Source organism: Saccoglossus kowalevskii, chromosome 11 (genome assembly GCF_978046115.1).
Source record: "Saccoglossus kowalevskii chromosome 11, keSacKowa6.1, whole genome shotgun sequence".
In the NCBI taxonomy this organism is placed as follows: domain Eukaryota; kingdom Metazoa; phylum Hemichordata; class Enteropneusta; family Harrimaniidae; genus Saccoglossus; species Saccoglossus kowalevskii.
The window spans coordinates 6,045,122-6,067,378 of record NC_140651.1 but is presented as its reverse complement, the minus strand read 5'-3'; the positions used below and the strand labels follow the sequence as shown (position 1 = coordinate 6,067,378).

At 32.8% G+C, this 22,257-nt stretch overlaps 1 protein-coding gene across 6 annotated transcripts in view; it reads right to left on the bottom strand.

Moving 5' to 3' along the window:
• Positions 1-22,257, bottom strand: part of LOC102806623 (uncharacterized) — a 46,291-nt gene that overhangs the window by 7,038 nt on the left and 16,996 nt on the right. For 3 of the 6 annotated variants that reach the window (XR_014930999.1, XM_085505674.1, XM_085505670.1), the window contains exons 3-11: positions 20,591-20,689; positions 18,828-18,929; positions 12,218-12,319; positions 7,443-7,541; positions 6,977-7,075; positions 6,743-6,841; positions 6,443-6,520; positions 5,683-5,733; positions 3,200-3,451 (exon numbers count right to left, since the gene is read on the bottom strand). Coding sequence is in view for 5 of the 6 variants with exons in the window: in XM_085505674.1 (XP_085361800.1) it covers positions 3,200-3,451; positions 5,683-5,733; positions 6,443-6,520; positions 6,743-6,841; positions 6,977-7,075; positions 7,443-7,541; positions 12,218-12,319; positions 18,828-18,929; positions 20,591-20,689 (981 nt within the window). In the remaining variant the exon portion in view is untranslated. The remainder of the gene's footprint in view (positions 1-3,199; positions 3,452-5,682; positions 5,734-6,442; positions 6,521-6,742; positions 6,842-6,976; positions 7,076-7,442; positions 7,542-12,217; positions 12,320-18,827; positions 18,930-20,590; positions 20,690-22,257) is intronic. The other 3 variants (XM_085505671.1, XM_085505672.1, XM_085505673.1) reach the window with 3 other exon arrangements.

Genomic DNA, 22,257 nt, shown 5'->3' with positions numbered 1-22,257 from the left:
TATTTCATTGCTCTATATTTGGTTACCCCCAGTAACATAAGTATAATCATTTCCAATGTATTACAGTGTTAATGGTTGTTATTATTTTGGAACGTTTTTTTTTTTTTTTTTTTTTTTGTTGTTGTTGTTGACGATGCTGAGATATTCTGACATTCTCCCCAACTGTATTTATAAGCATTGTTCACTGACAGTGATTGTCTACACCAATGTTTGCAATATTTTCCTTTAATTTTCTACATTTTGCACATTGTTTATTCAACATGAGTAAAGATGTTTGAGCTTTTGGAGAACAAATAAAAATTTTGCTTTCACGAAAATTCTGATGAGTTTTTTTTTGTCTGAGCTAACCTCACTTACTTTGTTTTCTCAGAGCTGATAAACTTATAGTATATTCTTAAATTGAGCACAATAGCATAAAAGTAAAAAACAATAGGTTGTGACTTAACGTAAAATTGAACAAGCAAAATTATTCTAACTCAAAGTCATATTCATAGCAGAGTAAATTGATGTTGATAACCAAGGATGTTTTTTATACTTAAACAACTTTTTACACTCCTAACTCAGGTCCAATGTAATATCAATGAATTCTTATACTTTATGCAAACCACTAATAAACAATCAATTAGAAAAACTGTACATTTTGTTGTTGTCATAGTTACCCGGAGCATAATACATGTATGAGCACATAAAATATATATACTGCTTTTATTTTTTTATTTCAATTTATTTTCATTTTTATTTTACTAAATCAGTATATGTATTCTTAGATTTATAGACATATAAGTTGGCAATTGTTTTCACAATTTTGTGATTGCTATATTGTGGTACAAATAAAATGTATTAATTCTAAAGATACAAGAATGTACATATACTATTATACTGTATATATACTATATTGTATATATACTATTATTATACATCTGTCACCGTAACGCCATAAGTTTCAGCGTGTCGTAATTGTGCAGTATTTTATGGGGTATTTTCATCCTACCATATTAGAAAATGCAAATTCCAAATATGGAATGATTGCACGCGTAAGCGTCCTCAAATAATAAAAACAAAGATGGCTGCCACCAGGGTTTGACCGGACTCCATACAAAGAAGTTCGCTGATTCTGTTCTAAACATTTTGGATTTCAGCATTCCCAAGGTGTATCATTAGAAGGGAAAGATGTATATTAATAAGGTTATTCTGAAGACACCTCAAAGTATGCACTCAGACAGTGAGCTGTCGCATTGACCTCCGCTGCGCGTTGGTCGATACTGCTGCTGTACTGTCTTTATGCATACTCTGAGGTGTCTTCGCAATAACCTTATATTACTATTATTGTTTTTTACATCCAGACCAATCAATCTGACATACCAGTATTAAAAATGTTTTAATTTTCCGAAAAAGAAAAAAATTATGTTGCAGTGAAATATGATTTGGTTCCTCATTTTGCAGGGAATTGTAGTGACTTCATACGAGCAATTAAGCAGCCTCAATGCCGTCCAACTGATGGCGAACTTTTTATGGTTTACAGTATCTAAAGGTCGTTTACTTATCCATTAAGAATACTGGCAGTGGTATGTGAAAAGTATGTCAAGTAGTCATGGATATCTAAATATACTAGGGTATCATTTGGAGTAATGGTCAGACATACACCACCATGGATCAGTCCATTTATCATGGCCTGTAATAAGAGACAAATGAATGGAACCATTGTTCCAAACTCTTAATTCTTAATGTGTTTAACCTTGTATCAATTTTGGCTCTTTTGCTTGGATTGTTTACAGGCCTCAGGTGTACCTCATTTGCATATCAATACCTATTGTCACAAATCAGCATATAGATTGGGGTCAATTTGGCAGCCATTTTGGAAGTTGCAGAGTTAGGCAAATTGTGTCATCATGCATAACAACATTGATGACATAAAAAACCCATTGAAATGCACAAAGTGTTGGATGCTAAAAGAGACAAATACCAAAATCATTATATCTTACAATAATTAACAAATCTAACAGAAAATATGAATTATGAGAATAATTTCTCAATGCTTTTAAAACTCTGGTCAATATTGCACAGTCACTAATTTTTCAAATTCTATCATGTGACTACAACTCCACTTGTTATAAAATCCCACAATTGTTAATAATTTATGTATGAACCATATTCATAAATAAATAAACAGGTTCGGCTCTGTCCAGAGACTAGACATGAAATAAGTCACATGACATTTAACGCTATCACCAGATTCATTACTAAACTATTTTTAGTTTGATAACAGTTAGCAGTGGTGCATGTCTAGTACAGACCACATTGTCAAAATAACTAGAATGCCGTCACTTAACCCTTTGTACATCCAACAATAAATCACCATCATTAACTACAACATTCCTCAATATTATTTTAAGATTTAAGGGATTCTACATTGCTCTGAAGATATGGAATGTGTGATGCAATGCAATGTGATATATGATATGATATGATATGATATATGTGATATATGATATATGATATATGATATGATATATGATGAAATGTGATGTGATGTGCTGTGATATAATGCAATGTGATGTGATGTGATATATGATGCAATGTGATGTGATGTGATGTGATATATGATGCAATGTGATGTGATGTGATGTGATGTGATGTGATATATGATGCAATGTGATGTGCTGTGCTGTGATATAAGATATATGATGCAATGTGATGTGCTGTGATATAATGCAATGTGATGTGATATATGATATGATGCAATGCAATTTGATGTGATATGATACAATGCAATGTGATACGATATGATGCAATGTGATGTGTTGTGATATGATGCAATGCAATGTGGTGTGATGTGATATGATGCAATGTGACGTGATGTGATATGATGCAATGCAATGTGAGATGATTCAATGCAATGTGATATGACATGATGCACTTCAATGTGACGTGGTGTGATATGATGCAATGCAATGATGCAATGCAACGCAATGTGATGCAATGTGACGTGGTGTGATATGATGCAATGCAATGCGATGTTATGTGACATGATAGGATATGATGCAATGCAATGTGATATGATGTAATGCAATGTGATATAGTATGGTATGATGCAATATTTAACATCATGCATTATAGTGTAATGTAATTGTGATGTGTGATGGTGTAGAATGGCATAGAAAGACACGAGATATGATGCAATTCGATATCATCTAATTACCTGTCGGATATTGCCATATTCATCTCTATAATATTCCGCATCTGGTTGTCGCCTTCTAGGCATGTCTCTTTCACAAGAATGACTTTCTCGTGCTCTTGTATGTGGGGAGTTACGATATTCCTGTTCAAGTTGTTGTTGCCATGACCACTGGTTCCATGCTTGTTGTTGCCATGACATCTGACCCTCTGGTTGCCATGGAGGTCCAAATCCTGTCCTTGGTGCATCTGTTACTGATAGACCATGTCGCCCTCGCTACAAAAAATGTAACAATTTCTTCTGTTCAGAAGTCCTAAAATTGTGCTTTGTTAGTATTAAACTCTGTTTCTAAATGCTTCAGACCAGGCCATGAATGACAGCCAAATTAGATTAAAAACACACTGTCACATTTCTTGCATTAAAATATCAATACATATAGCAGTAATATACACACAGCAATCATTATACAGAGTCAGGATGGGATGAGTCAAGATGGTTGTGTATGGTTGGGTTGAGTAGTGATGGGAGTATATGGGTTTGGATGAGTAGGAATGGAAGTGTATGGGTTGGGTTGAATCAAGTTGAGAGAGAGTATTGGTTAGATGAGTGGGGATGGTAGTATATGGGTTGGGATGAGTGGAGTGGCAGTGTATGGGTTGAAATTAGTGGGATGGGAGTGCATGGGTTAGGGTTAAGTAAGGATAGGAGTAGATGGGTTGGGATGCGTGGGGATGGGAGCGTACAGTTGGGATGAGTGAGGTGGCAGTGTATGGGTTGGCACGAGTGGATTGGGAGTGTATGGGTTGGAATTAGTGGGATGGTAGTTTATGGTTGGGGTGAGTAGAATGGGAGTTTATGGTTGGGATGAGTGGAATGGGAGTGTATGGGTTGGAATTAGTGGGATGGTAGTTTATGGTTGGGGTGAGTAAAATGTGAGTTTATGGTTGGGATGAGTGGAATGGGAGTTTATGGTTGGGATGAGTGGGATGGGAGTGTATGATTGGGATGAGTGGAATGGGAGTGTATTGGTTGGGATGGAAGTGCATGGGTTAGGGTTAAGTAAGGATGGGAGTAGATAGATTGGGATGAGTAGGGATGGGATCGTATGGGTTGGAATTAGTGGGATGGGAGTGTATGGGTTGGGTTGGGTTGGGTCAGGATAAGAGTATGGGTTAGATGAGTGGGAATGGGAGTGTATGGGTTGGGGTGGGAGTGTGTGGGTTGGGATGAGTGGAATGGGAGTGTATGGGTTGAGATGAGTGGGATCGAATTGCATGGGTTGGGATGAATGAGGGATGGGAGATATGGGTTGGGATGGGTGTACAAGATGGGCCAGGATTGGAGTGTATGAGTGTAGATGTACATGTAGACAGGAACAGACAGACAGACAGACAGACATACCTGATTGTATGGTGGTGGTTGTGCTGGTATAGGTGGTTTATAATTTGCAGTGTATTTAGGTGTTTTCATGTCATTACCATAGTGACCAGATGAAGGTTGTGGACGAGGAGTTTCTGCTCCTTTCATTCCTTGCTCTACTAAACGCTGCTCTCTCCTTCCGGCTACGGCAGCCTACAAATGTGTGAACACCTCCATGGTGATAAACTTTTCCTACATTTTTCATATTAATATTTTAAAATTTTCCCAAAATAATTACAAATTTATTATCCTAGTGGAGATAAATTTACTAGTTTATATAATAATAATAATAACTAAAGAAAGTAAATGAAGTTGTTACCGGTAATCTTTTTCAATGTCATAATATTTCCTGCCAAAATGATCATTTTAAATTGTAGGTATTTAACTTTTGTTGGCCCAACATAATTTTCCATTGCCTACATGTATCAACAATTTGAAACACAAAAAATGAAAACATATAATATACAGCTTTATCGTGGGAAAGCTGACAATAGTGATCTATTAAAACTCTAGTACATCTAGTAAAAGTGAGAATACTGGTACCAGAAAATGTCAAGATTGTCATTACATCACCATTTTTTCATTAGTAATTTAAAAAAAAAATGATATTCATAAAATTTCACAACATTTTGATCTTAATAATTTTTGTTATTTAAATCCATTTGCTGCTTGGCATGTTTATTTGTCATTAACAAGAAGTGCCAGCTACCGATGGTACTGAGATTTGTTAAAACTCATTTGATTTGTTTATTATTAGTGACAATTAGGCACTCTAATAAAAACAATGTTATGTTATAATATTAGTTGATAGTTACCTAGGTTACCAGCAAAGGAAGATTGGAGCAGAAGCACACCCTTAGTCATCAAGAAAAGATGACTTGTTATTGATATACACCTAGATCATGCCATAATGACCTGTTTTCATTGTATAAAGACCTGGCCTTTAAATGATAATAAACTTTATTGTTATGACAACCAGCATTTACCAACCAATATAACCCTGTATGTGGTAATACTGCCTCTACATATGTACCCTGGTCATTAACGAGTGTTAGGGTTGGAAGGTCAATATAGGTGGGTTAAATTACCTGCGGAGGCTCCATATGAGGTTTATATCGCCTTCGTGATCTTGATTGGTTCTGGGATATAAACATTGTTAATTGGAGTTAAGAGTGGGAAAACAAACAATCACATTCCTTTATTGTGTTTTTTCATAACTTTCCAATCATATAAAAAAAAAAAATTCTTGATAAAGTTTTCTGTTGTAAATACTGGACTGCAATATTGGTTACAGCAGAATGTGTGATTATTGTGCAGTAATTTTTTCATAAAGTCAATAATCAGTTATTATTAATAGTTAATTGTTAAGATTAGCAGGGGTGGGTGGGAGCAACTTATCTATAATTAAAATAACATGCAACAATAAAACAAAAAATATGTTTTTTTTCCCTTAAACGTCTAGAGGAGGGGGTACAGAAAAATTTGATTTCAACTTTTTTATTAAAATCTCAGGTTTTTCCCAACATTGGTACCACATGTGAGCGAAATGTGCTGTACATGCATATCAAAAAACAACAAAAATTATGGTAAAAATAGCACAGTAGTGCCAAAGGCAAGGCATTATTTGTATTGACATTGCTAGCATCAGAATGTAAATAAATACCAGCATTTGTACAAAATAACGGCAATCAGATCAGATGTGGCAACTATCAGAATCAGAATAAAAGAAGTATTTTAAATGATATTTGGAATTACAATATTATGGAGTAAGAATCATCTTAAATACATGTACGTGTTAATAAAATCAATATAACCATGCTTTAGAAACATGTGTTCATTTCAACTGACCTTAGGAGTAGATGTCATAACTATTATAACCTCTGGATATTCATGTTCCCTGGCCACATCAATTGCAGTCTGCCCTTTCTGTAACATTAGAAATGTTTAGAATTTACATTATACAATGAATGTAATTATGAGAAATGAAATTTATTAGATAAAAGCTAGTACTACTGAATAATTTGTTACATAAATCAATAATGGCAATGGGTCAAAGGTCAAATACTGTTATAGCTACCAAATCCATCATGGTGGACCAGACTGACAATGCCTCATCAATTAAAATAATAATTATAATGAACCACTTACTTTATTTTTGGCATTAATATCACATCCAGAATCAACTAAAATTTTTGCAATTTTTCTCTTTCCCAAACTTGCAGCAGTATGTAATGGCGTATTACCATCCTGAAACGTGATAACACATTCAATATTGTTATTGTATGTGTAAATGAATGTCATGTGATAAATCAAACATTAGGTATTCAAATTAGGGTACATGAGATTGACGTGAAAGAAGTAGTAAGCAATCAGTAGCTATACCTTGTTGATAGCGTTGATGTCACATCTTGCACTGATCAAAATCCTACTACAGGTCACATGACCATGAGTAACTGCTACATGTAGTGGCGTTTCACCAACCTGTTAAGAATGAAATATGCGCGATATTATATTATGTGCAGCCCCAGTTACTGTACCCTGTAAAGTCTACTTTACTCTACTAAAACCCTGGGTATGTGCCATTGTATTGACCCTCCAATTTTATTATTATTGGCCATTTAAGCAAAATTTAGGCCACTTTTTTCCACAAAAAAACACCAAAAAACGACGTCAATGTCAGTCTTTTCAGGTTAAGTTTTTCAATTGGGTGCAGACCACTCCTACCCAAATTCCCTATCCCCCCAGACTAAACATGCAGAAAATCAATGCTGGTAAATATAGGGTAGCTTGCAAAGCATAGAGTAGCACAGCATAGCTAGTGTAATGTGTCCACCTCCTGATTACTCACATTGTTTCTAGTATCAGCATGAGAGCCGCTACGTAATAGTACTCTCGTTGTCTCGTTGTGACCATTTTGGACTGACATATGTAATGGACGCATTCCACTCTGTCAAGAATAAAACAAACATGAATTGTTATAATACACATAAATCAGAAAATCTTGCATAAAAAAACAAGCAGCCTATCGGCTGAGATAGCTCCGCTGTTAGAAATGCACATTTCAATTAAAGAACTGAAGACATCATCAGAAAATGAACAATATGAATAGTATCAAAGCAATCGGACTGACAGTTTTTAACAAGTCGAAAATATCACTTTTTACCAAAAATGACTAAAATATTCACCAAAATTAGAGAATTGAAGATATCATCACGAAATGAACAAATCTGAGAAAGGTCTACATGTAGTATCTATATATGTAATATCAAAGCAATTGAACTTTTGGTTTTTAACAAGAAGTCGAAAATATCACTTTTTACCAAATATGACAAAAATATTCACCAAAATTATAGAATCCAAAATATAACGAAATGAACAAATCTGAGAAAGGTCTACATGTAGTATCTAAATATGTAATATCAAAGCAATTGAACAACTGGTTTTTAACAAGAAGTCTAAAATATCACTTTTTACCAAAAATTACAAAAATATTCACGAAAATTAGAGAATTGAAGACATCATCACAAAATGAACAAATCTGAGAGAGGTCCACATGTAGTACCTATATATGTAATATCAAAGCAATCGGACTTGTGGTTTTTAACAAGAAGTCGAAAATATCACTTTTTACCAAAAATTACAAAAATATTCACCAAAATTAGAGAATTGAAGATATCATCACAAAATGAACAAGCAGCCTATCGGCTGAGATAGCTCCGCTGTTAGCAAGGCACATTTCAATTAAAGAACTGAAGACATCATTAAAAAATGAACAATATGAATAGTATCAAAGCAATCGGACTGACAGTTTTTAACAAGAAGTCGAAAATATCACTTTTTACCAAAAATTACAAAAATATTCACCAAAATAAATTAATTAGAGAATTGAAGATATCATCACAAAACGAACAAATCTGAGAGAGGTCCACATGTAGTACCTATATATGTAATATCAAAGCAATCGGACTTGTGGTTTTTAACAAGAAGTCGAAAATATCACTTTTTACCAAAAATGACAAAATTATTCACCAAAATTAGAGAATTGAAGATATCATCACAAAATGAACAAATCTGAGAGAGGTCCACATGTAGTACCTATATATGTAATATCAAAGCAATCGGACTTGCGGTTTTTAACAAGAAGTCGAAAATATCAGTTTTTACCAAAAATGACAAAAATATTCACCAAAATTAGAGAATTGAAGATATCATCACAAAATAAACAAATCTGAGAGAGGTCCACATGTAGTACCTATATATGTAGTATCAAAGCAATTGGACTTGTGGTTTTTAACAAGAAGTCGAAAATATCACTTTTCACCAAAAAATGACAAAAATATTCACCAAAATTAGAGAATTAAAGATATCATTACAAAATGAACAAATCTGAGAGAGGTCCACATGTAGTACCTATATATGTAATATCAAAGCATTTGCACTTGCGGTTTTTAACAAGAAATCGAAAATATCACTTTTTACCAAATATGACAAAAATATTCACCAAAATTATAGAATCCAAGATATAACGAAATGAACAAATCTGAGAAAGGTCTACATGTAGTATCTAAATATGTAATATCAAAGCAATTGAACAATTGGTTTTTAACAAGAAGTCGAAAATATCACTTTTTACCAAAAATTACAAAAATATTCACGAAAATTAGAGAATTGAAGACATCATCACAAAATGAACAAATCTGAGAGAGGTCCACATGTAGTACCTATATATGTAATATCAAAGCAATCGGACTTGTGGTTTTTAACAAGAAGTCGAAAATATCACTTTTTACCAAAAATTACAAAAATATTCACCAAAATTAGAGAATTGAAGATATCATCACAAAATGAACAAGCAGCCTATCGGCTGAGATAGCTCCGCTGTTAGCAAGGCACATTTCAATTAAAGAACTGAAGACATCATTAAAAAATGAACAATATGAATAGTATCAAAGCAATCGGACTGACAGTTTTTAACAAGAAGTCGAAAATATCACTTTTTACCAAAAATTACAAAAATATTCACCAAAATAAATTAATTAGAGAATTGAAGATATCATCACAAAACGAACAAATCTGAGAGAGGTCCACATGTAGTACCTATATATGTAATATCAAAGCAATCGGACTTACAGTTTTCAACAAGAAGTCGAAAATATCACTTTTACCAAAAATGACAAAAATATTCACCAAAATTAGAGAATTGAAGATATCATCACAAAATGAACAAATCTGAGAGAGGTCCACATGTAGTACCTATATATGTAATATCAAAGCAATCGGACTTGCGGTTTTTAACAAGAAGTCTAAAATATCAGTTTTTACCAAAAATGACAAAAATATTCACCAAAATTAGAGAATTGAAGATATCATCACGAAATAAACAAATCTGAGAGAGGTCCACATGTAGTACCTATATATGTAGTATCAAAGCAATTGGACTTGTGGTTTTTAACAAGAAGTCGAAAATATCACTTTTCACCAAAAAATGACAAAAATATTCACCAAAATTAGAGAATTAAAGATATCATTACAAAATGAACAAATCTGAGAGAGGTCCACATGTAGTACCTATATATGTAATATCAAAGCATTTGCACTTGCGGTTTTTAACAAGAAATCGAAAATATCAGTTTTTACCGAAAATGACAAAAATATTCACCAAAATTAGAGAATTAAAGATATCATTACAAAATGAACAAATCTGAGAGAGGTCCACATGTAGTACCTATATATGTAATATCAAAGCATTTGCACTTGCGTTTTTTTAACAAGAAGTCGAAAATATCAGTTTTTACCAAAAATGACAAAAATATTCACCAAAATTAGAGAATTGAAGATATCATCACGAAATAAACAAATCTGAGAGAGGTCCACATGTAGTACCTATATATGTAGTATCAAAGCAATTGGACTTGCGGTTTTTAACAAGAAGTCGAAAATATCAGTTTTTACCAAAAATGACAAAAATATTCACCAAAATTAGAGAATTAAAGATATCATTACAAAATGAACAAATCTGAGAGAGGTCCACATGTAGTACCTATATATGTAATATCAAAGCATTTGCACTTGCGGTTTTTAACAAGAAGTCGAAAATATCAGTTTTTACCGAAAATGACAAAAATATTCACCAAAATTAGAGAATTAAAGATATCATTACAAAATGAACAAATCTGAGAGAGGTCCACATGTAGTACCTATATATGTAATATCAAAGCATTTGCACTTGCGGTTTTTAACAAGAAGTCGAAAATATCAGTTTTTACCAAAAATGACAAAAATATTCACCAAAATTAGAGAATTGAAGATATCATCACGAAATGAACAAATCTGAGAGAGGTCCACATGTAGTACCTATATATGTAGTATCAAAGCAATTGGACTTGCGGTTTTTAACAGGAAGTCGAAAATATCAGTTTTTACCAAAAATGACAAAAATATTCACCAAAATTAAAGAATTAAAGATATCATTACGAAATTAACAAATCTGAGAGAGGTCCACATGTAGTACCTATAGATGTAATGTCAAAGCAATTGCACTTGCGGTTTTTAACAAGAAGTCGAAAATATCAGTTTTTACCAAAAATGACAAAAATATTCACCAAAATTAGAGAATTAAAGATATCAACATGAAATGAACAAACCTAAGAGAGGTCTACCCAAGGTACATATACACCAAGTATCAAAGCATTTAGGCTTGTAGTTTTCAAGAAGAAGTCGAAAAAGTAAAACATTGACACGGACGACGGAGACGGACAATCACTCATATGATAAGCTCCGCTCGACAAAGTCGACAGCGGAGCAAACAAATCTGAGAGAGGTCCACATGTAGTACCTATATATGTAGTATCAAAGCAATTGGACTTGCGGTTTTCAACAAGAAGTCGAAAATATCACTTTTTACCAAAAATGATAAAAATATTCACCAAAATTAGACAATTAAAGATATCATTACAAAATGAACAATTCTGAGAGAGGTCTACATGTAGTACCTATATATGTAATATCAAAGCAATTGAACAATTGGTTTTTAACAAGAAGTCTAAAATATCACTTTTTACCAAAAATTACAAAAATATTCACGAAAATTAGAGAATTGAAGACATCATCACAAAATGAACAAATCTGAGAGAGGTACACATGTAGTACCTATATATGTAATATCAAAGCAATTGCACTTGCGGTTTTTAACAAGAAGTCGAAAATATCACTGTTTACCAAAAATGACAAAAATATTCACCAAAATTAGAGAATTAAAGATATCATTACAAAATGAACAAATCTGAGAGAGGTCCACATGTAGTGCCTATATATGTAATATCAAAGCAATTGCACTTGCGGTTTTTAACAAGAAGTCGAAAATATCACTTTTTACCAAAAATGACAAAAATATTCACCAAAATTAGAGAATTGAAGATATCATCATGAAATGAACAAATCTGAGAGAGGTCTACCCAAGGTACATATACACCAAGTATCAAAGCATTCAGGCTTGTAGTTTTCAAGAAGAAGTCGAAAAAGTAAAACATTGACACGGACGACGACGACGGACAATCACTCATATGATAAGCTCCGCTCGACAAAGTCGACAGCGGAGCTAAAAAAAGATTGAAGTCATCTTACCCGGTTACCAGCATGCAGATTAGCTCGTCCATAATTGACAATGACATCAACTGATTTACTGTAACCATTCCATGATGCTTCGTGTAAAGCGGTGTTGCCGTTCTGAAATAAATAAAGGAATCAGTTATTAAATTAAAGAAATAATTCACATATATATTAAAGTGGAAGCAAATGTTCCTGAATTCATATAACCCCACTGACCTGACAAAAAGGTTTCAAATGTTAGTTATTAGAATTTTGCGGAAATATTAACATAATTACCACACTCCTTCTACTAATTGGACCACCTGAATTTTGCTATAACAATAATACTTCATTTCCTCTCCCAATCCAACCACCTGTCAGGAAACATGGCCATAATCTTTCAATAATTCTAAGTTTAAGTCTTTCTATTTGTCTATGAATCACTGGCATTAAACAACTTCCATTGATTTTCAAGGTTCTACATGTATGAGATTTCTATAGGACATGCCCAATAGAAATCCTACAGGATTCTTTTCAAATTTTGAATGGATTTTCTGTCTTCTGAAATTTCTATAGAACTATGAATGAGATTTCTATAGGAATCTTTCTCGAAGTCCTATTGAAATCCATTTATAATTCCTATATGAATCCAACACAAGTTTTATAAGACAATATAAAATTCCAAGATTTTTGGTAAGGACATCCAACAATTATTTGTCCATGGTGCAGTTAGTGGAAGGAGTATGATAAGTTAAGCAAACTGAAAGTCACTATACCTGCAGTAAAGGCAATCCATGAGGCAACATGAAAAAGAAGCAATGAAAAATGAAGAGCATTTGATTTGTGATGAAATAAAGACGAATAGACAAGGATGAATGGTTGTTTAGCAAAATGATTTCATTTTTAAGGCCAGACTTTTTTTATTCCTTGTTTCTCAAGTTTTTATAAGGCAATTTTTTTGAGGAGGGCAGAAAAAAAATAAAATTAATTCTTTTTTCCATTAGATTTGTGTGATTCTCAAAGAATTGTACCGGTAAGTCAGATCATTGATCAGAAAGAAGAAATGAAACATAATTTTATTCCATGTATAACCTTGTTTCTCATCTGTGCAAGACTTTGGACTTTGATCACGATATTCCCACGAAAATGCAACTTGGTTTTGTTATGTTATGTGGTGGGCAGAAAAACAATGAAGATAAAAATAATTTTTTTTTAGCAATTTTTTGCACTTACAAGCGCGAGAAATTACGCTGAAATAAAATTTTATTTTTATTTTATTTTCAGCTTCTGTTCGGCGGGTTCGCGAAACAAGGGATAATAAAAGTCTGGACTAAACACCCCACTCATATCTTAGCAAGCCCCCCCTAGTGGTGAGAAATGGAAACAACAAAACAACCCATCCACAAGGGCAAGACTGAACGCGATCAATGTACCATGCTAACCAGGTTGCGTAAATAATGATTTAATTCAAATATTAATTCCAAGCAAAATAAATGAATGAATCATTGCTGACTGTTACAATGTCTTAACTTTTGATTGATTTCTTAGAAGTTTGGAAAATTTATCAAAGTTCGTGTCTGTATAGATCTATATTTTGTCAACACTTGGATATTAGCGTAAGGATACAGAAGTAAATAGTAACCATTTATTTACTCCATGTATATGATAAATCACTCTGCTGCTAGGAAACCATATTATACTGCAGGCGGTAAAATAAGAGAAAGTTTGAAGCAGCAGCTTGTTTTAAAATATTTCCAAGCCCCCAGTAAATTATTTTGAACAAGGTAACAGTATTTAGTTTGTTCATGAAAATTATAATAATTGCTTTAAGTTTGGTCCTCTGCCAAATTTTCCCATCATGCCAAGTTAATTGCTACGATAAGAAATCTTCAATACCTTTTGTTTAGATTATACTGTAGTCACCAATCTAAAAATGTCACACATTAACAAAATGCTGTTGAAAAATTCCCAAACTTACCAAAACTTACATGTGAGCTGATTTTAGTGTTAATTAAAACAATGCAATATCACCAGAATTAGATTAAAAGTGTGAAAAGTTATAAAAGAATTGTAGTAAAGTTAAAAACAAATGAGAGAGACGCTGTTAGAGTAACAGGAACTGCAGCATCTAGCAATCTGAGAGCGCTTACTTGTGGTTAAAAATATTTTATCAAAATTATATAAAAGTAAATAAATGTTGATAAAAATATGACAATTTCAGTTTACTAGACGCAGAGATGCGAAAACTTTTATAAGTGAATGCTGACAATTTTATGTATGTACAAATGAATATGCAAGATTTATTTATTTCCTTTTTATTTCATGTAAACTACGAAGAAACATACAAGGTCATTAATATGCGAAATTCTATTCCTTGTGAACTCTTCTATATAATACACTATGAGGATATGAAATGAACATTTATGGGTCATCACACATCAATGTAGATGTCTGGGCACTCATACTGAATGGATAATTCATGCTATAATTAAAGTAGTCAGTAATACAGTGGTTGTATTAATAGGGCATACCATGGCTACATTACTATAGTAAAGGTAAGGCTCTGAAAACTACTAACATAATACAAAGATTCCAAACAACAAAAGCATAACCTAAGACATTCTCACAGGTATACAATAGTTGACAATTCAAATAAAATATCTTTTTCAATAAGTGCCCATACTAGCCAAAGTACTTTTGTTGTTATTTTTATTATTTTTTCATTGTTTCATAATTATAATAATAAACAGAATTGATAGCAATAAAATTTTTATGATAAATGTAAAATTTATTTTGAAAAAAAACATGACATCTTAAATTTGTTAACTGTTATTCACTCACATTATTGTGGTCTTCAAATACAAGACATAAAAACAATTATTTGACTTTGGTTTGTGTAAGTATTTGTCTGATGCTACCTACTAATTTTCAGAGTATGCTGTATCGCCAATATCTGCGGGAACTGACTGAGTGACTGATCAATCTTCCATGGTGTTGTCAAGTTTACTTTAACACGTGTAATAATTATATACTCTAACCAGAAACAATGTTACAATAGTTGCCATGGTGATGGTCACCTAATTAAAAGTACTGTTGTCAATAGTCCATGTTTTCATTTGTTTAATTTAGGATTTGTTGTTACTGAGATGTTGTTGGTGGTTTGTTTTTTGTTTTCTAAGCAATCTTTAGTGTGGACAGCTGGACACATAAAATACAATATATATTTCAGGTTAATACAATTTCCAGACAGGTGAGATGTATATCAGTGTGGTTAAATGTTACAGTAGAAAGTCATCGGTCTTTTACAACCATCTTTTCCTTACAGCTTTTTGTGGAAGGGGATCATATCAGTGTTCCTAACTGCACTAGGGGAGAAAGAGGTTATTTAAAAGTTGCTTTGTTTGTTAAAAAAATCTCTCTCCAAATAACATTCCACTCATCATTCGTAGATTATTACACATTTTCAAACATCGATAATTTTCAATTTTAATATTGGATTAAAAAAATGATTTCTTAGAGATTTTAACAGTTAACAGAACATGACATAAACAAGTTATGACAGCTAAGCCATACCAAAATACTTAATTCCGTACAGAAACAAGACAAAAAAAAACGTTTTTTGTCTTGTTTCTGTACGGAATTATTTTAATAATTTGAAATTAGTGTAATTTTTGAATGAAATTTATTTTACCAGAAACAGTGTATACATTGAGTAGTAAATAAATAAATATTAAAATTAATAATAGTAGTAATTACAATCTCAGTAACAACTTTATTAATAATTCATTTTGGTATTATTTGTATATTTATAGGTAGAATTACACATATGGATCCAGAATGTGTATTCCATCATTGACAGATTTGGTTTTTCATTCATACATGTATCAATGTAGCTCTCTATCCTGGCAAACACATAAGAGAACTCAGACCATAACCAAAGGGGTATTCTTAACGATTATTCACCGCAGAAAAGTCCCAGTATTTCAAGTGTGTTGCACTGACCCATGGTGTGAGGTCCTCTATAAAAGTGCCAGGTGAAATGTAATTGGTAAATTTAATACGACGATAAGCCAGGCTGACAACAACTACCAAAAGTGATTGCTTTCATAAAAACATTCTACCTTTTCCTAATAAAAGCTGTTTTATTACATGAAGTATAGATCTTGAGAAGTAGATATCAGATTACGGTTAATAGATTGCGATGCTATGCGATGCTATGCTATGCTATCACACCTATTGTATGTCGACTTCAGATACTTATTGACTTCTTACTTTTCTCGTCGTTAGCAACATTCAAACAGATGAGTACACTTCGTAATATATAAAAGCAATATACATACTCAGGTAATGCAAGTCTCCTAAAAACATACTGAAATACCTCTTGCTACTTCAGGTTTTAACTATTTCTCGAAAGTGGCATGCAAATAGGTCAAAGGTCACTGGTAAATATGTCAAAGGTCACATGCACTAATGCTATCACCTGCATCCTTGTTTTTCTATTCTCGACAATTGACTGACGTTTCAACTTCGATGTGGAAGTACATGGGGCTGTATGTTCTTTATAAGCTATTATTTTACAGGCCTTTGTGTAACCCAAGCGACTACTTTACTTCACCATTTGTGTGCACTGTAGTCTGACATGAAATGACTTGTATGGCAAGAATATATTGTCCATGTTAAATTAATATGCGTATATAAACAAGAGTATATTCTAAGGAATTAGAGTGTATTTGTTTTAAATTTTTGAAATGTATCAATTAGTTACCATGGCACGTTAATTTGTATAAAAACATACACAATTAGAAATGGAATAAATTTTAAAAAAGACACAATCAAATCAAGTCTCAAGTTTACAAATTGTTATCATAATTTTAACTCAATACTATTTTCTGTTTGTCTATATTGACAAAGAACTTAATGTTTTAAGTTGTCTTATGTTTGCTATGAAACAATTCACTGTGAATTTGACTGATTATTATAGTGGAACGGATTACACTACTGTGTGTGATGTGAGTGTAAAGTGATACTATTAGTATGGTCAGCATGGAATGTTTTACAATAGGGGTCCTACCCTTCTTTAATTGTAGCTCCGGGGTCTACCACCAAGAGATTATTTACCAGTTAGGCATCTTCACACATTTTAATACCAAAGTCGGCTTTCACATTTTGAGGCAATGTCAAAAGTTCAATGTAGAATGCAGAATGAGTTTTGTTTTTGTTTTTTTTTTGGAGGGGGGGGGGGGTTACCCTAAATCAGTTCTTATCCTACAAAAACAATTTTTCACTACCTTCAATGCAACAAAGGTATTTCCTTCATCTTTATGATTGGCTGATTGGATAACATTGGAACATTTTCAAATGACATTTTGTGCACCGTGCTCATTGATTGGCTGGTTATATAGATTCAACTGCATATTTTATAAAGATGAAGGAAATGCCTTTTTGCACTGAGAGTATGCAGCCATTATATTTTGATGTTTTTTTTTTAAGATACTACACAAATTGAAACATGTTGCCAAATAAGATTGAAAAGGGGTCATTCAGGAAATTAATTTTTTTGTTATCTGAGGTTTCGAACTGCATTTATTTTTGCTGTAACTTTTCATTTACAAAACATTTATTCATGTCCCTTAACAAAGTTTCCCAATTTTCTGCAGTTTTCAACGAAAGAATTATATACATAGGTGAAAAAATACAAACGATTTCACTGGCAGAAGTTTTATAAAACCTGATGGGCCATGTTTGCAAATAAAATTGAAAAGGGGTCATTCAGGAAGTTAAGTTTTTTATGTGACATTTTGATGATGCCCTAACATGAACAGTGACTGGCAGTTAAAAACTATAGTAGTGGTTTTTTTATTAGAATAATGAGCATATATGCAAAGCTATGGTATGCATTAAGAACAGTAAACATAATTACTCCTCAGCAATAATCTTACAGTTGAGTGTAAATACACCACTGTTGAGTGAAAATACACCACTGTTGAGTGCAAATACACCACTATTGAGTGAAAATACACAACTCACAACTGTTGAGTGCAAATACACCACTGTTGAGTGCAAATACACCACTGTTGAGTGCAAATACACCACTATTGAGTGAAAATACACAACTCACAACTGTTGAGTGCAAATACACCACTGTTGAGTGTAAATACACAACTCACAACTGTTGAGTGCAAATACACCACTATTGAGTGTAAATACACAACTCACAACTGTTGAGTGCAAATACACCACTGTTGAGTGTAAATACACAACTCACAACTGTTGAGTGCAAATACACAACTGTTGAGTGTAAATACACCACTATTAAGTGTAAATACACCACTATTGAGTGTAAATACACCACTATTGAGTGTAAATACACCACTATTGAGTGCAAATACACCACTATTGAGTGTAAATACACCTCTATTGAGTGTAAATACACCACTATTGAGTGTAAATACACACCACTATTGAGTGTGAATACACCACTGTTGAGTGCAAATACACCACTGTTGGGTTTAAATACACCAATGTTGAAGTGTTTGAAAACGAATACACCTTAGATACCAAACATTTTAATGCTTCATACAAAAACTAGCACTACACCCTTGCATATCCCCCTAAATTTGAAAATCATTAAAATATGAGACATTACCACCTGATCCTGCCGGTCGACAGGACATCCTTCTTCTATCAATGCCTTTATTGCCTCTACATGTCCATCAGTGACAGCAAGATGCAGTGGTGTTCTTCCAGCCTATGGCATAATTAAAAAAGAAAATTAAGTCTAAGTCCTAAATACTATGAAGTAGTGATGTACATGTATGTTGTTATGATGTTACAGACTACTGATGATTTCACTGAGATCTAATGATGTCACAGAGTACCAATAATGGTAAAGTGTTGTGGTGATGTCATATCAAAGTGGTAACATATCATTTGTATACTGGTGTCAAAACCACTGGTGATGTCATTGCATATTGATGATGTCATAGACTTGGTGATTTAAAAATGCATTTCTAGGGCCATTATAAATTGATGTCATTGGTACTAGATGATGTCATATATAAATGGGTGATGTCATAGATGATGTCATAGTACAATGGTGATGTCGTTCAATCCTGGTGATTAGCATAGATTTACTAAATGAGTAAAAAGTACACATTATTATATAAGACATGAGATTTACTACAAGCAAGCTTTCACAGCAAATTTAACAGAAATAGAAACCCTCATTTAGTGAGTACATTTAATGCTTTACACCTGGTGACTATTAAGTTAGTGTTGTCATGGTAACATGCACACAAGTTACAACAAACATACACTCCAATAAAATTGTACTATTACAATAATTAATCTAATGTAAATTACTGTCAGTAGTTAATGTTTTGAACTCCACAATTTTCCTGCAACATTCTGCATAATTTATGCATTTTTCTGTAATTATTTTGTTAATTTTCAATCAAATTGATATAATGTCACATTGACTGTAAGTCTTGATCAAATAATTTGGGAAAAATGTGGAAACAATTCTGCAGGTTCATTTCGTAATAGCTTTTAACATGTTCAACTTTCATGAGAATGAAATTGCTGTGATTTGTTACCGTAATATCCAAATCTGCAAAAATTTGTCTCAGAATATTAATTTAAAGCTGTTTACAGTAATGAGTGTGATCAAGAATGAAGAATGAAATGTGATGAAGATTCTACTACATGTATGTATGTACATTTCTAGAAAAACAGCTCAACTGGTTAGTGTTTATCTCAGAGCTCTCGTTTATTTGCAAAGGGTATATTACTGGTACATAAATTCTGAGTTTGTCTGTGCAATCAAACATTTCCGAGCATTCACTGCGATCTGTGATGCTATTGGTTAGAAATACATTTGATTGACGTGCACAGAGAATGGGATTGTGATTGCACACACTAAATATTCTATTAATCCATGGTCTAAAAATAAGTGAATCAATTATCAGTATTTTGATTTTCAAGTGTTGAGTTGTTAAATCTACAATCATCTATAGTGAAATGAACAACAAGCAAATGAAAAATGACACAATTATGTGACAAATATAATTTTCTAATAAGCTGATGGGATGTAATACTAAACTATGTAACCCCCCCCCCCCCCACAAAGAAAGTATAATCCAATAGTTTTTATAAATACATGCACTAAGTATACTGGTCTGCATCAATTATCAGATCAGGAAGCAAAAAAAAACATGCAGGGGGAACACACTGCTTGAACACATATTTTAAGCCAATCAAATGTTACACATTATGCGACAAGATTGGCAGACACACAGACAGCTATAAAGGTATATTAATGAGTGCATTTTTTACGAGCAGACTATATTCATAATCTGTGCTGATTAAATCAGGGTTACGGAGAGATTCTAAAATAGATTGAATGCTTACAACATCTTGGACGTCAAGGTCACAGCCGTGATATATGCACGCTTTAAGTGTTGTTGCATGACCATTGAGGGCAGCATAATGCAATGCTGTACGGCCGTTCTGTAAACCAACGCCAAAAACATATAAGGGATCATTTCAAAAAGCTTTTCTCAGTCATTCATTTAAGCAAAAAAAGGTGGAAATCACTTTTAAGTAATTCATGAGAAGGGACCCTGCAAGTCATAAGTTAGAAGTCATAGGTCAAGAGTTCAATAAGCAATTAATAATTGTTTCAAAAATATTTCAATACATTCAATATAAAAAATTGGGGAAAGGTTAAAATAGACAAATGTTTTGCAAAACATACAAATTTAGTAACACAAACTTCAGTTGATACTTAACTGAAAAATTGAATTATGGGCAACACAGATTTTGATTTTTGTTTAAATTGTACAAGTGTGCCCAGCGACTAAAAGGCAAAAGTTGCAACAAACGAGTTTACCACATGGTTAAAAATATATTACATTATGTGGAATTATTCGGTTAACTGTTCATTAAAGTTTGAGTTACTAAATGTGGACGTTAAACAAAAATAATAATTTATGTTGCCTGTAACTTGAAGTTTGGTTAACTGTTAACTGAATGTTGAGTTATAGTTATGCAAAAGTGGGTGTGCTTTCTAAAATAAGGGCATGGTCATTTTTGTAACTCAATGTTCGTAACTAGAACAACTCCGTATTTATAATATTATTTTATTCATCTTAAGATGATTGTTTTATTTCTTTCACTTTGTAGCATTTATTATAAAGATGGTTGGAATTTATGATGGTTTCAAACATTGGTTACTGTCTAATGAAACATTTGTCTTTGGACTCAATTTATTATTCGGGGACCAAGTCTCCAAATCAGTCGACTCAAATTGATTTCTCAATAAGGGGTTTTTATTATCTTGGCTGTCAGCTGACCTCAAATCACAAAATGATGATTTATGAGTTATGGGAAATATTTCATTATTAATGAGTTTACATATCATGCATTCGCATACCATTTCCTGTTGTAAGCTATTTGATTGGCGGGTTTACATACATAATGATATGATTTTTATGAACAATTTATGAACAGAATTAATGATGTATTTTACAGCCAAAATGTCATATAATTTATATTATTACATATGTACTGCAGTTTATTTTGATTCGTCCCTGAAATCAAAATCGGTATTTCCACAACCCATATGCAAATGAGGTCTGAGAGCAAACAAAGTAGTCCCTTCAGAAGTACAGATTTTCGAAATAAACAATATTTAGAAGTATGATATTGTCCCCTTAGGGTACATGAATATACTTGCCGAGTGAAATGAAATTTGAACAACAGTAGCGGTACTTTTAGGCAGTCACTTATTTTGGCCCAAACTAATTTGCATATCACCCATGCAATAATGTTTTCGGTATTTTCACGGTCGATATGCAAATGAACATGGTGTTTTCATTGGCTACTGAACTATTTTTATTTTGTAAACACATTTTCGTCTGCTATTTTTATCCAGTTCAAATCGTTCAACAACATTTTTGGCATGTCAGGTGTACATCACATGGAATACTACGATTGGGAGAACTTAATGTATGTTGACCACCTGGAAACTGAGTTTTATAAACCTTGAAGGGCTCTCAGAAGATCCACCAGCAGTA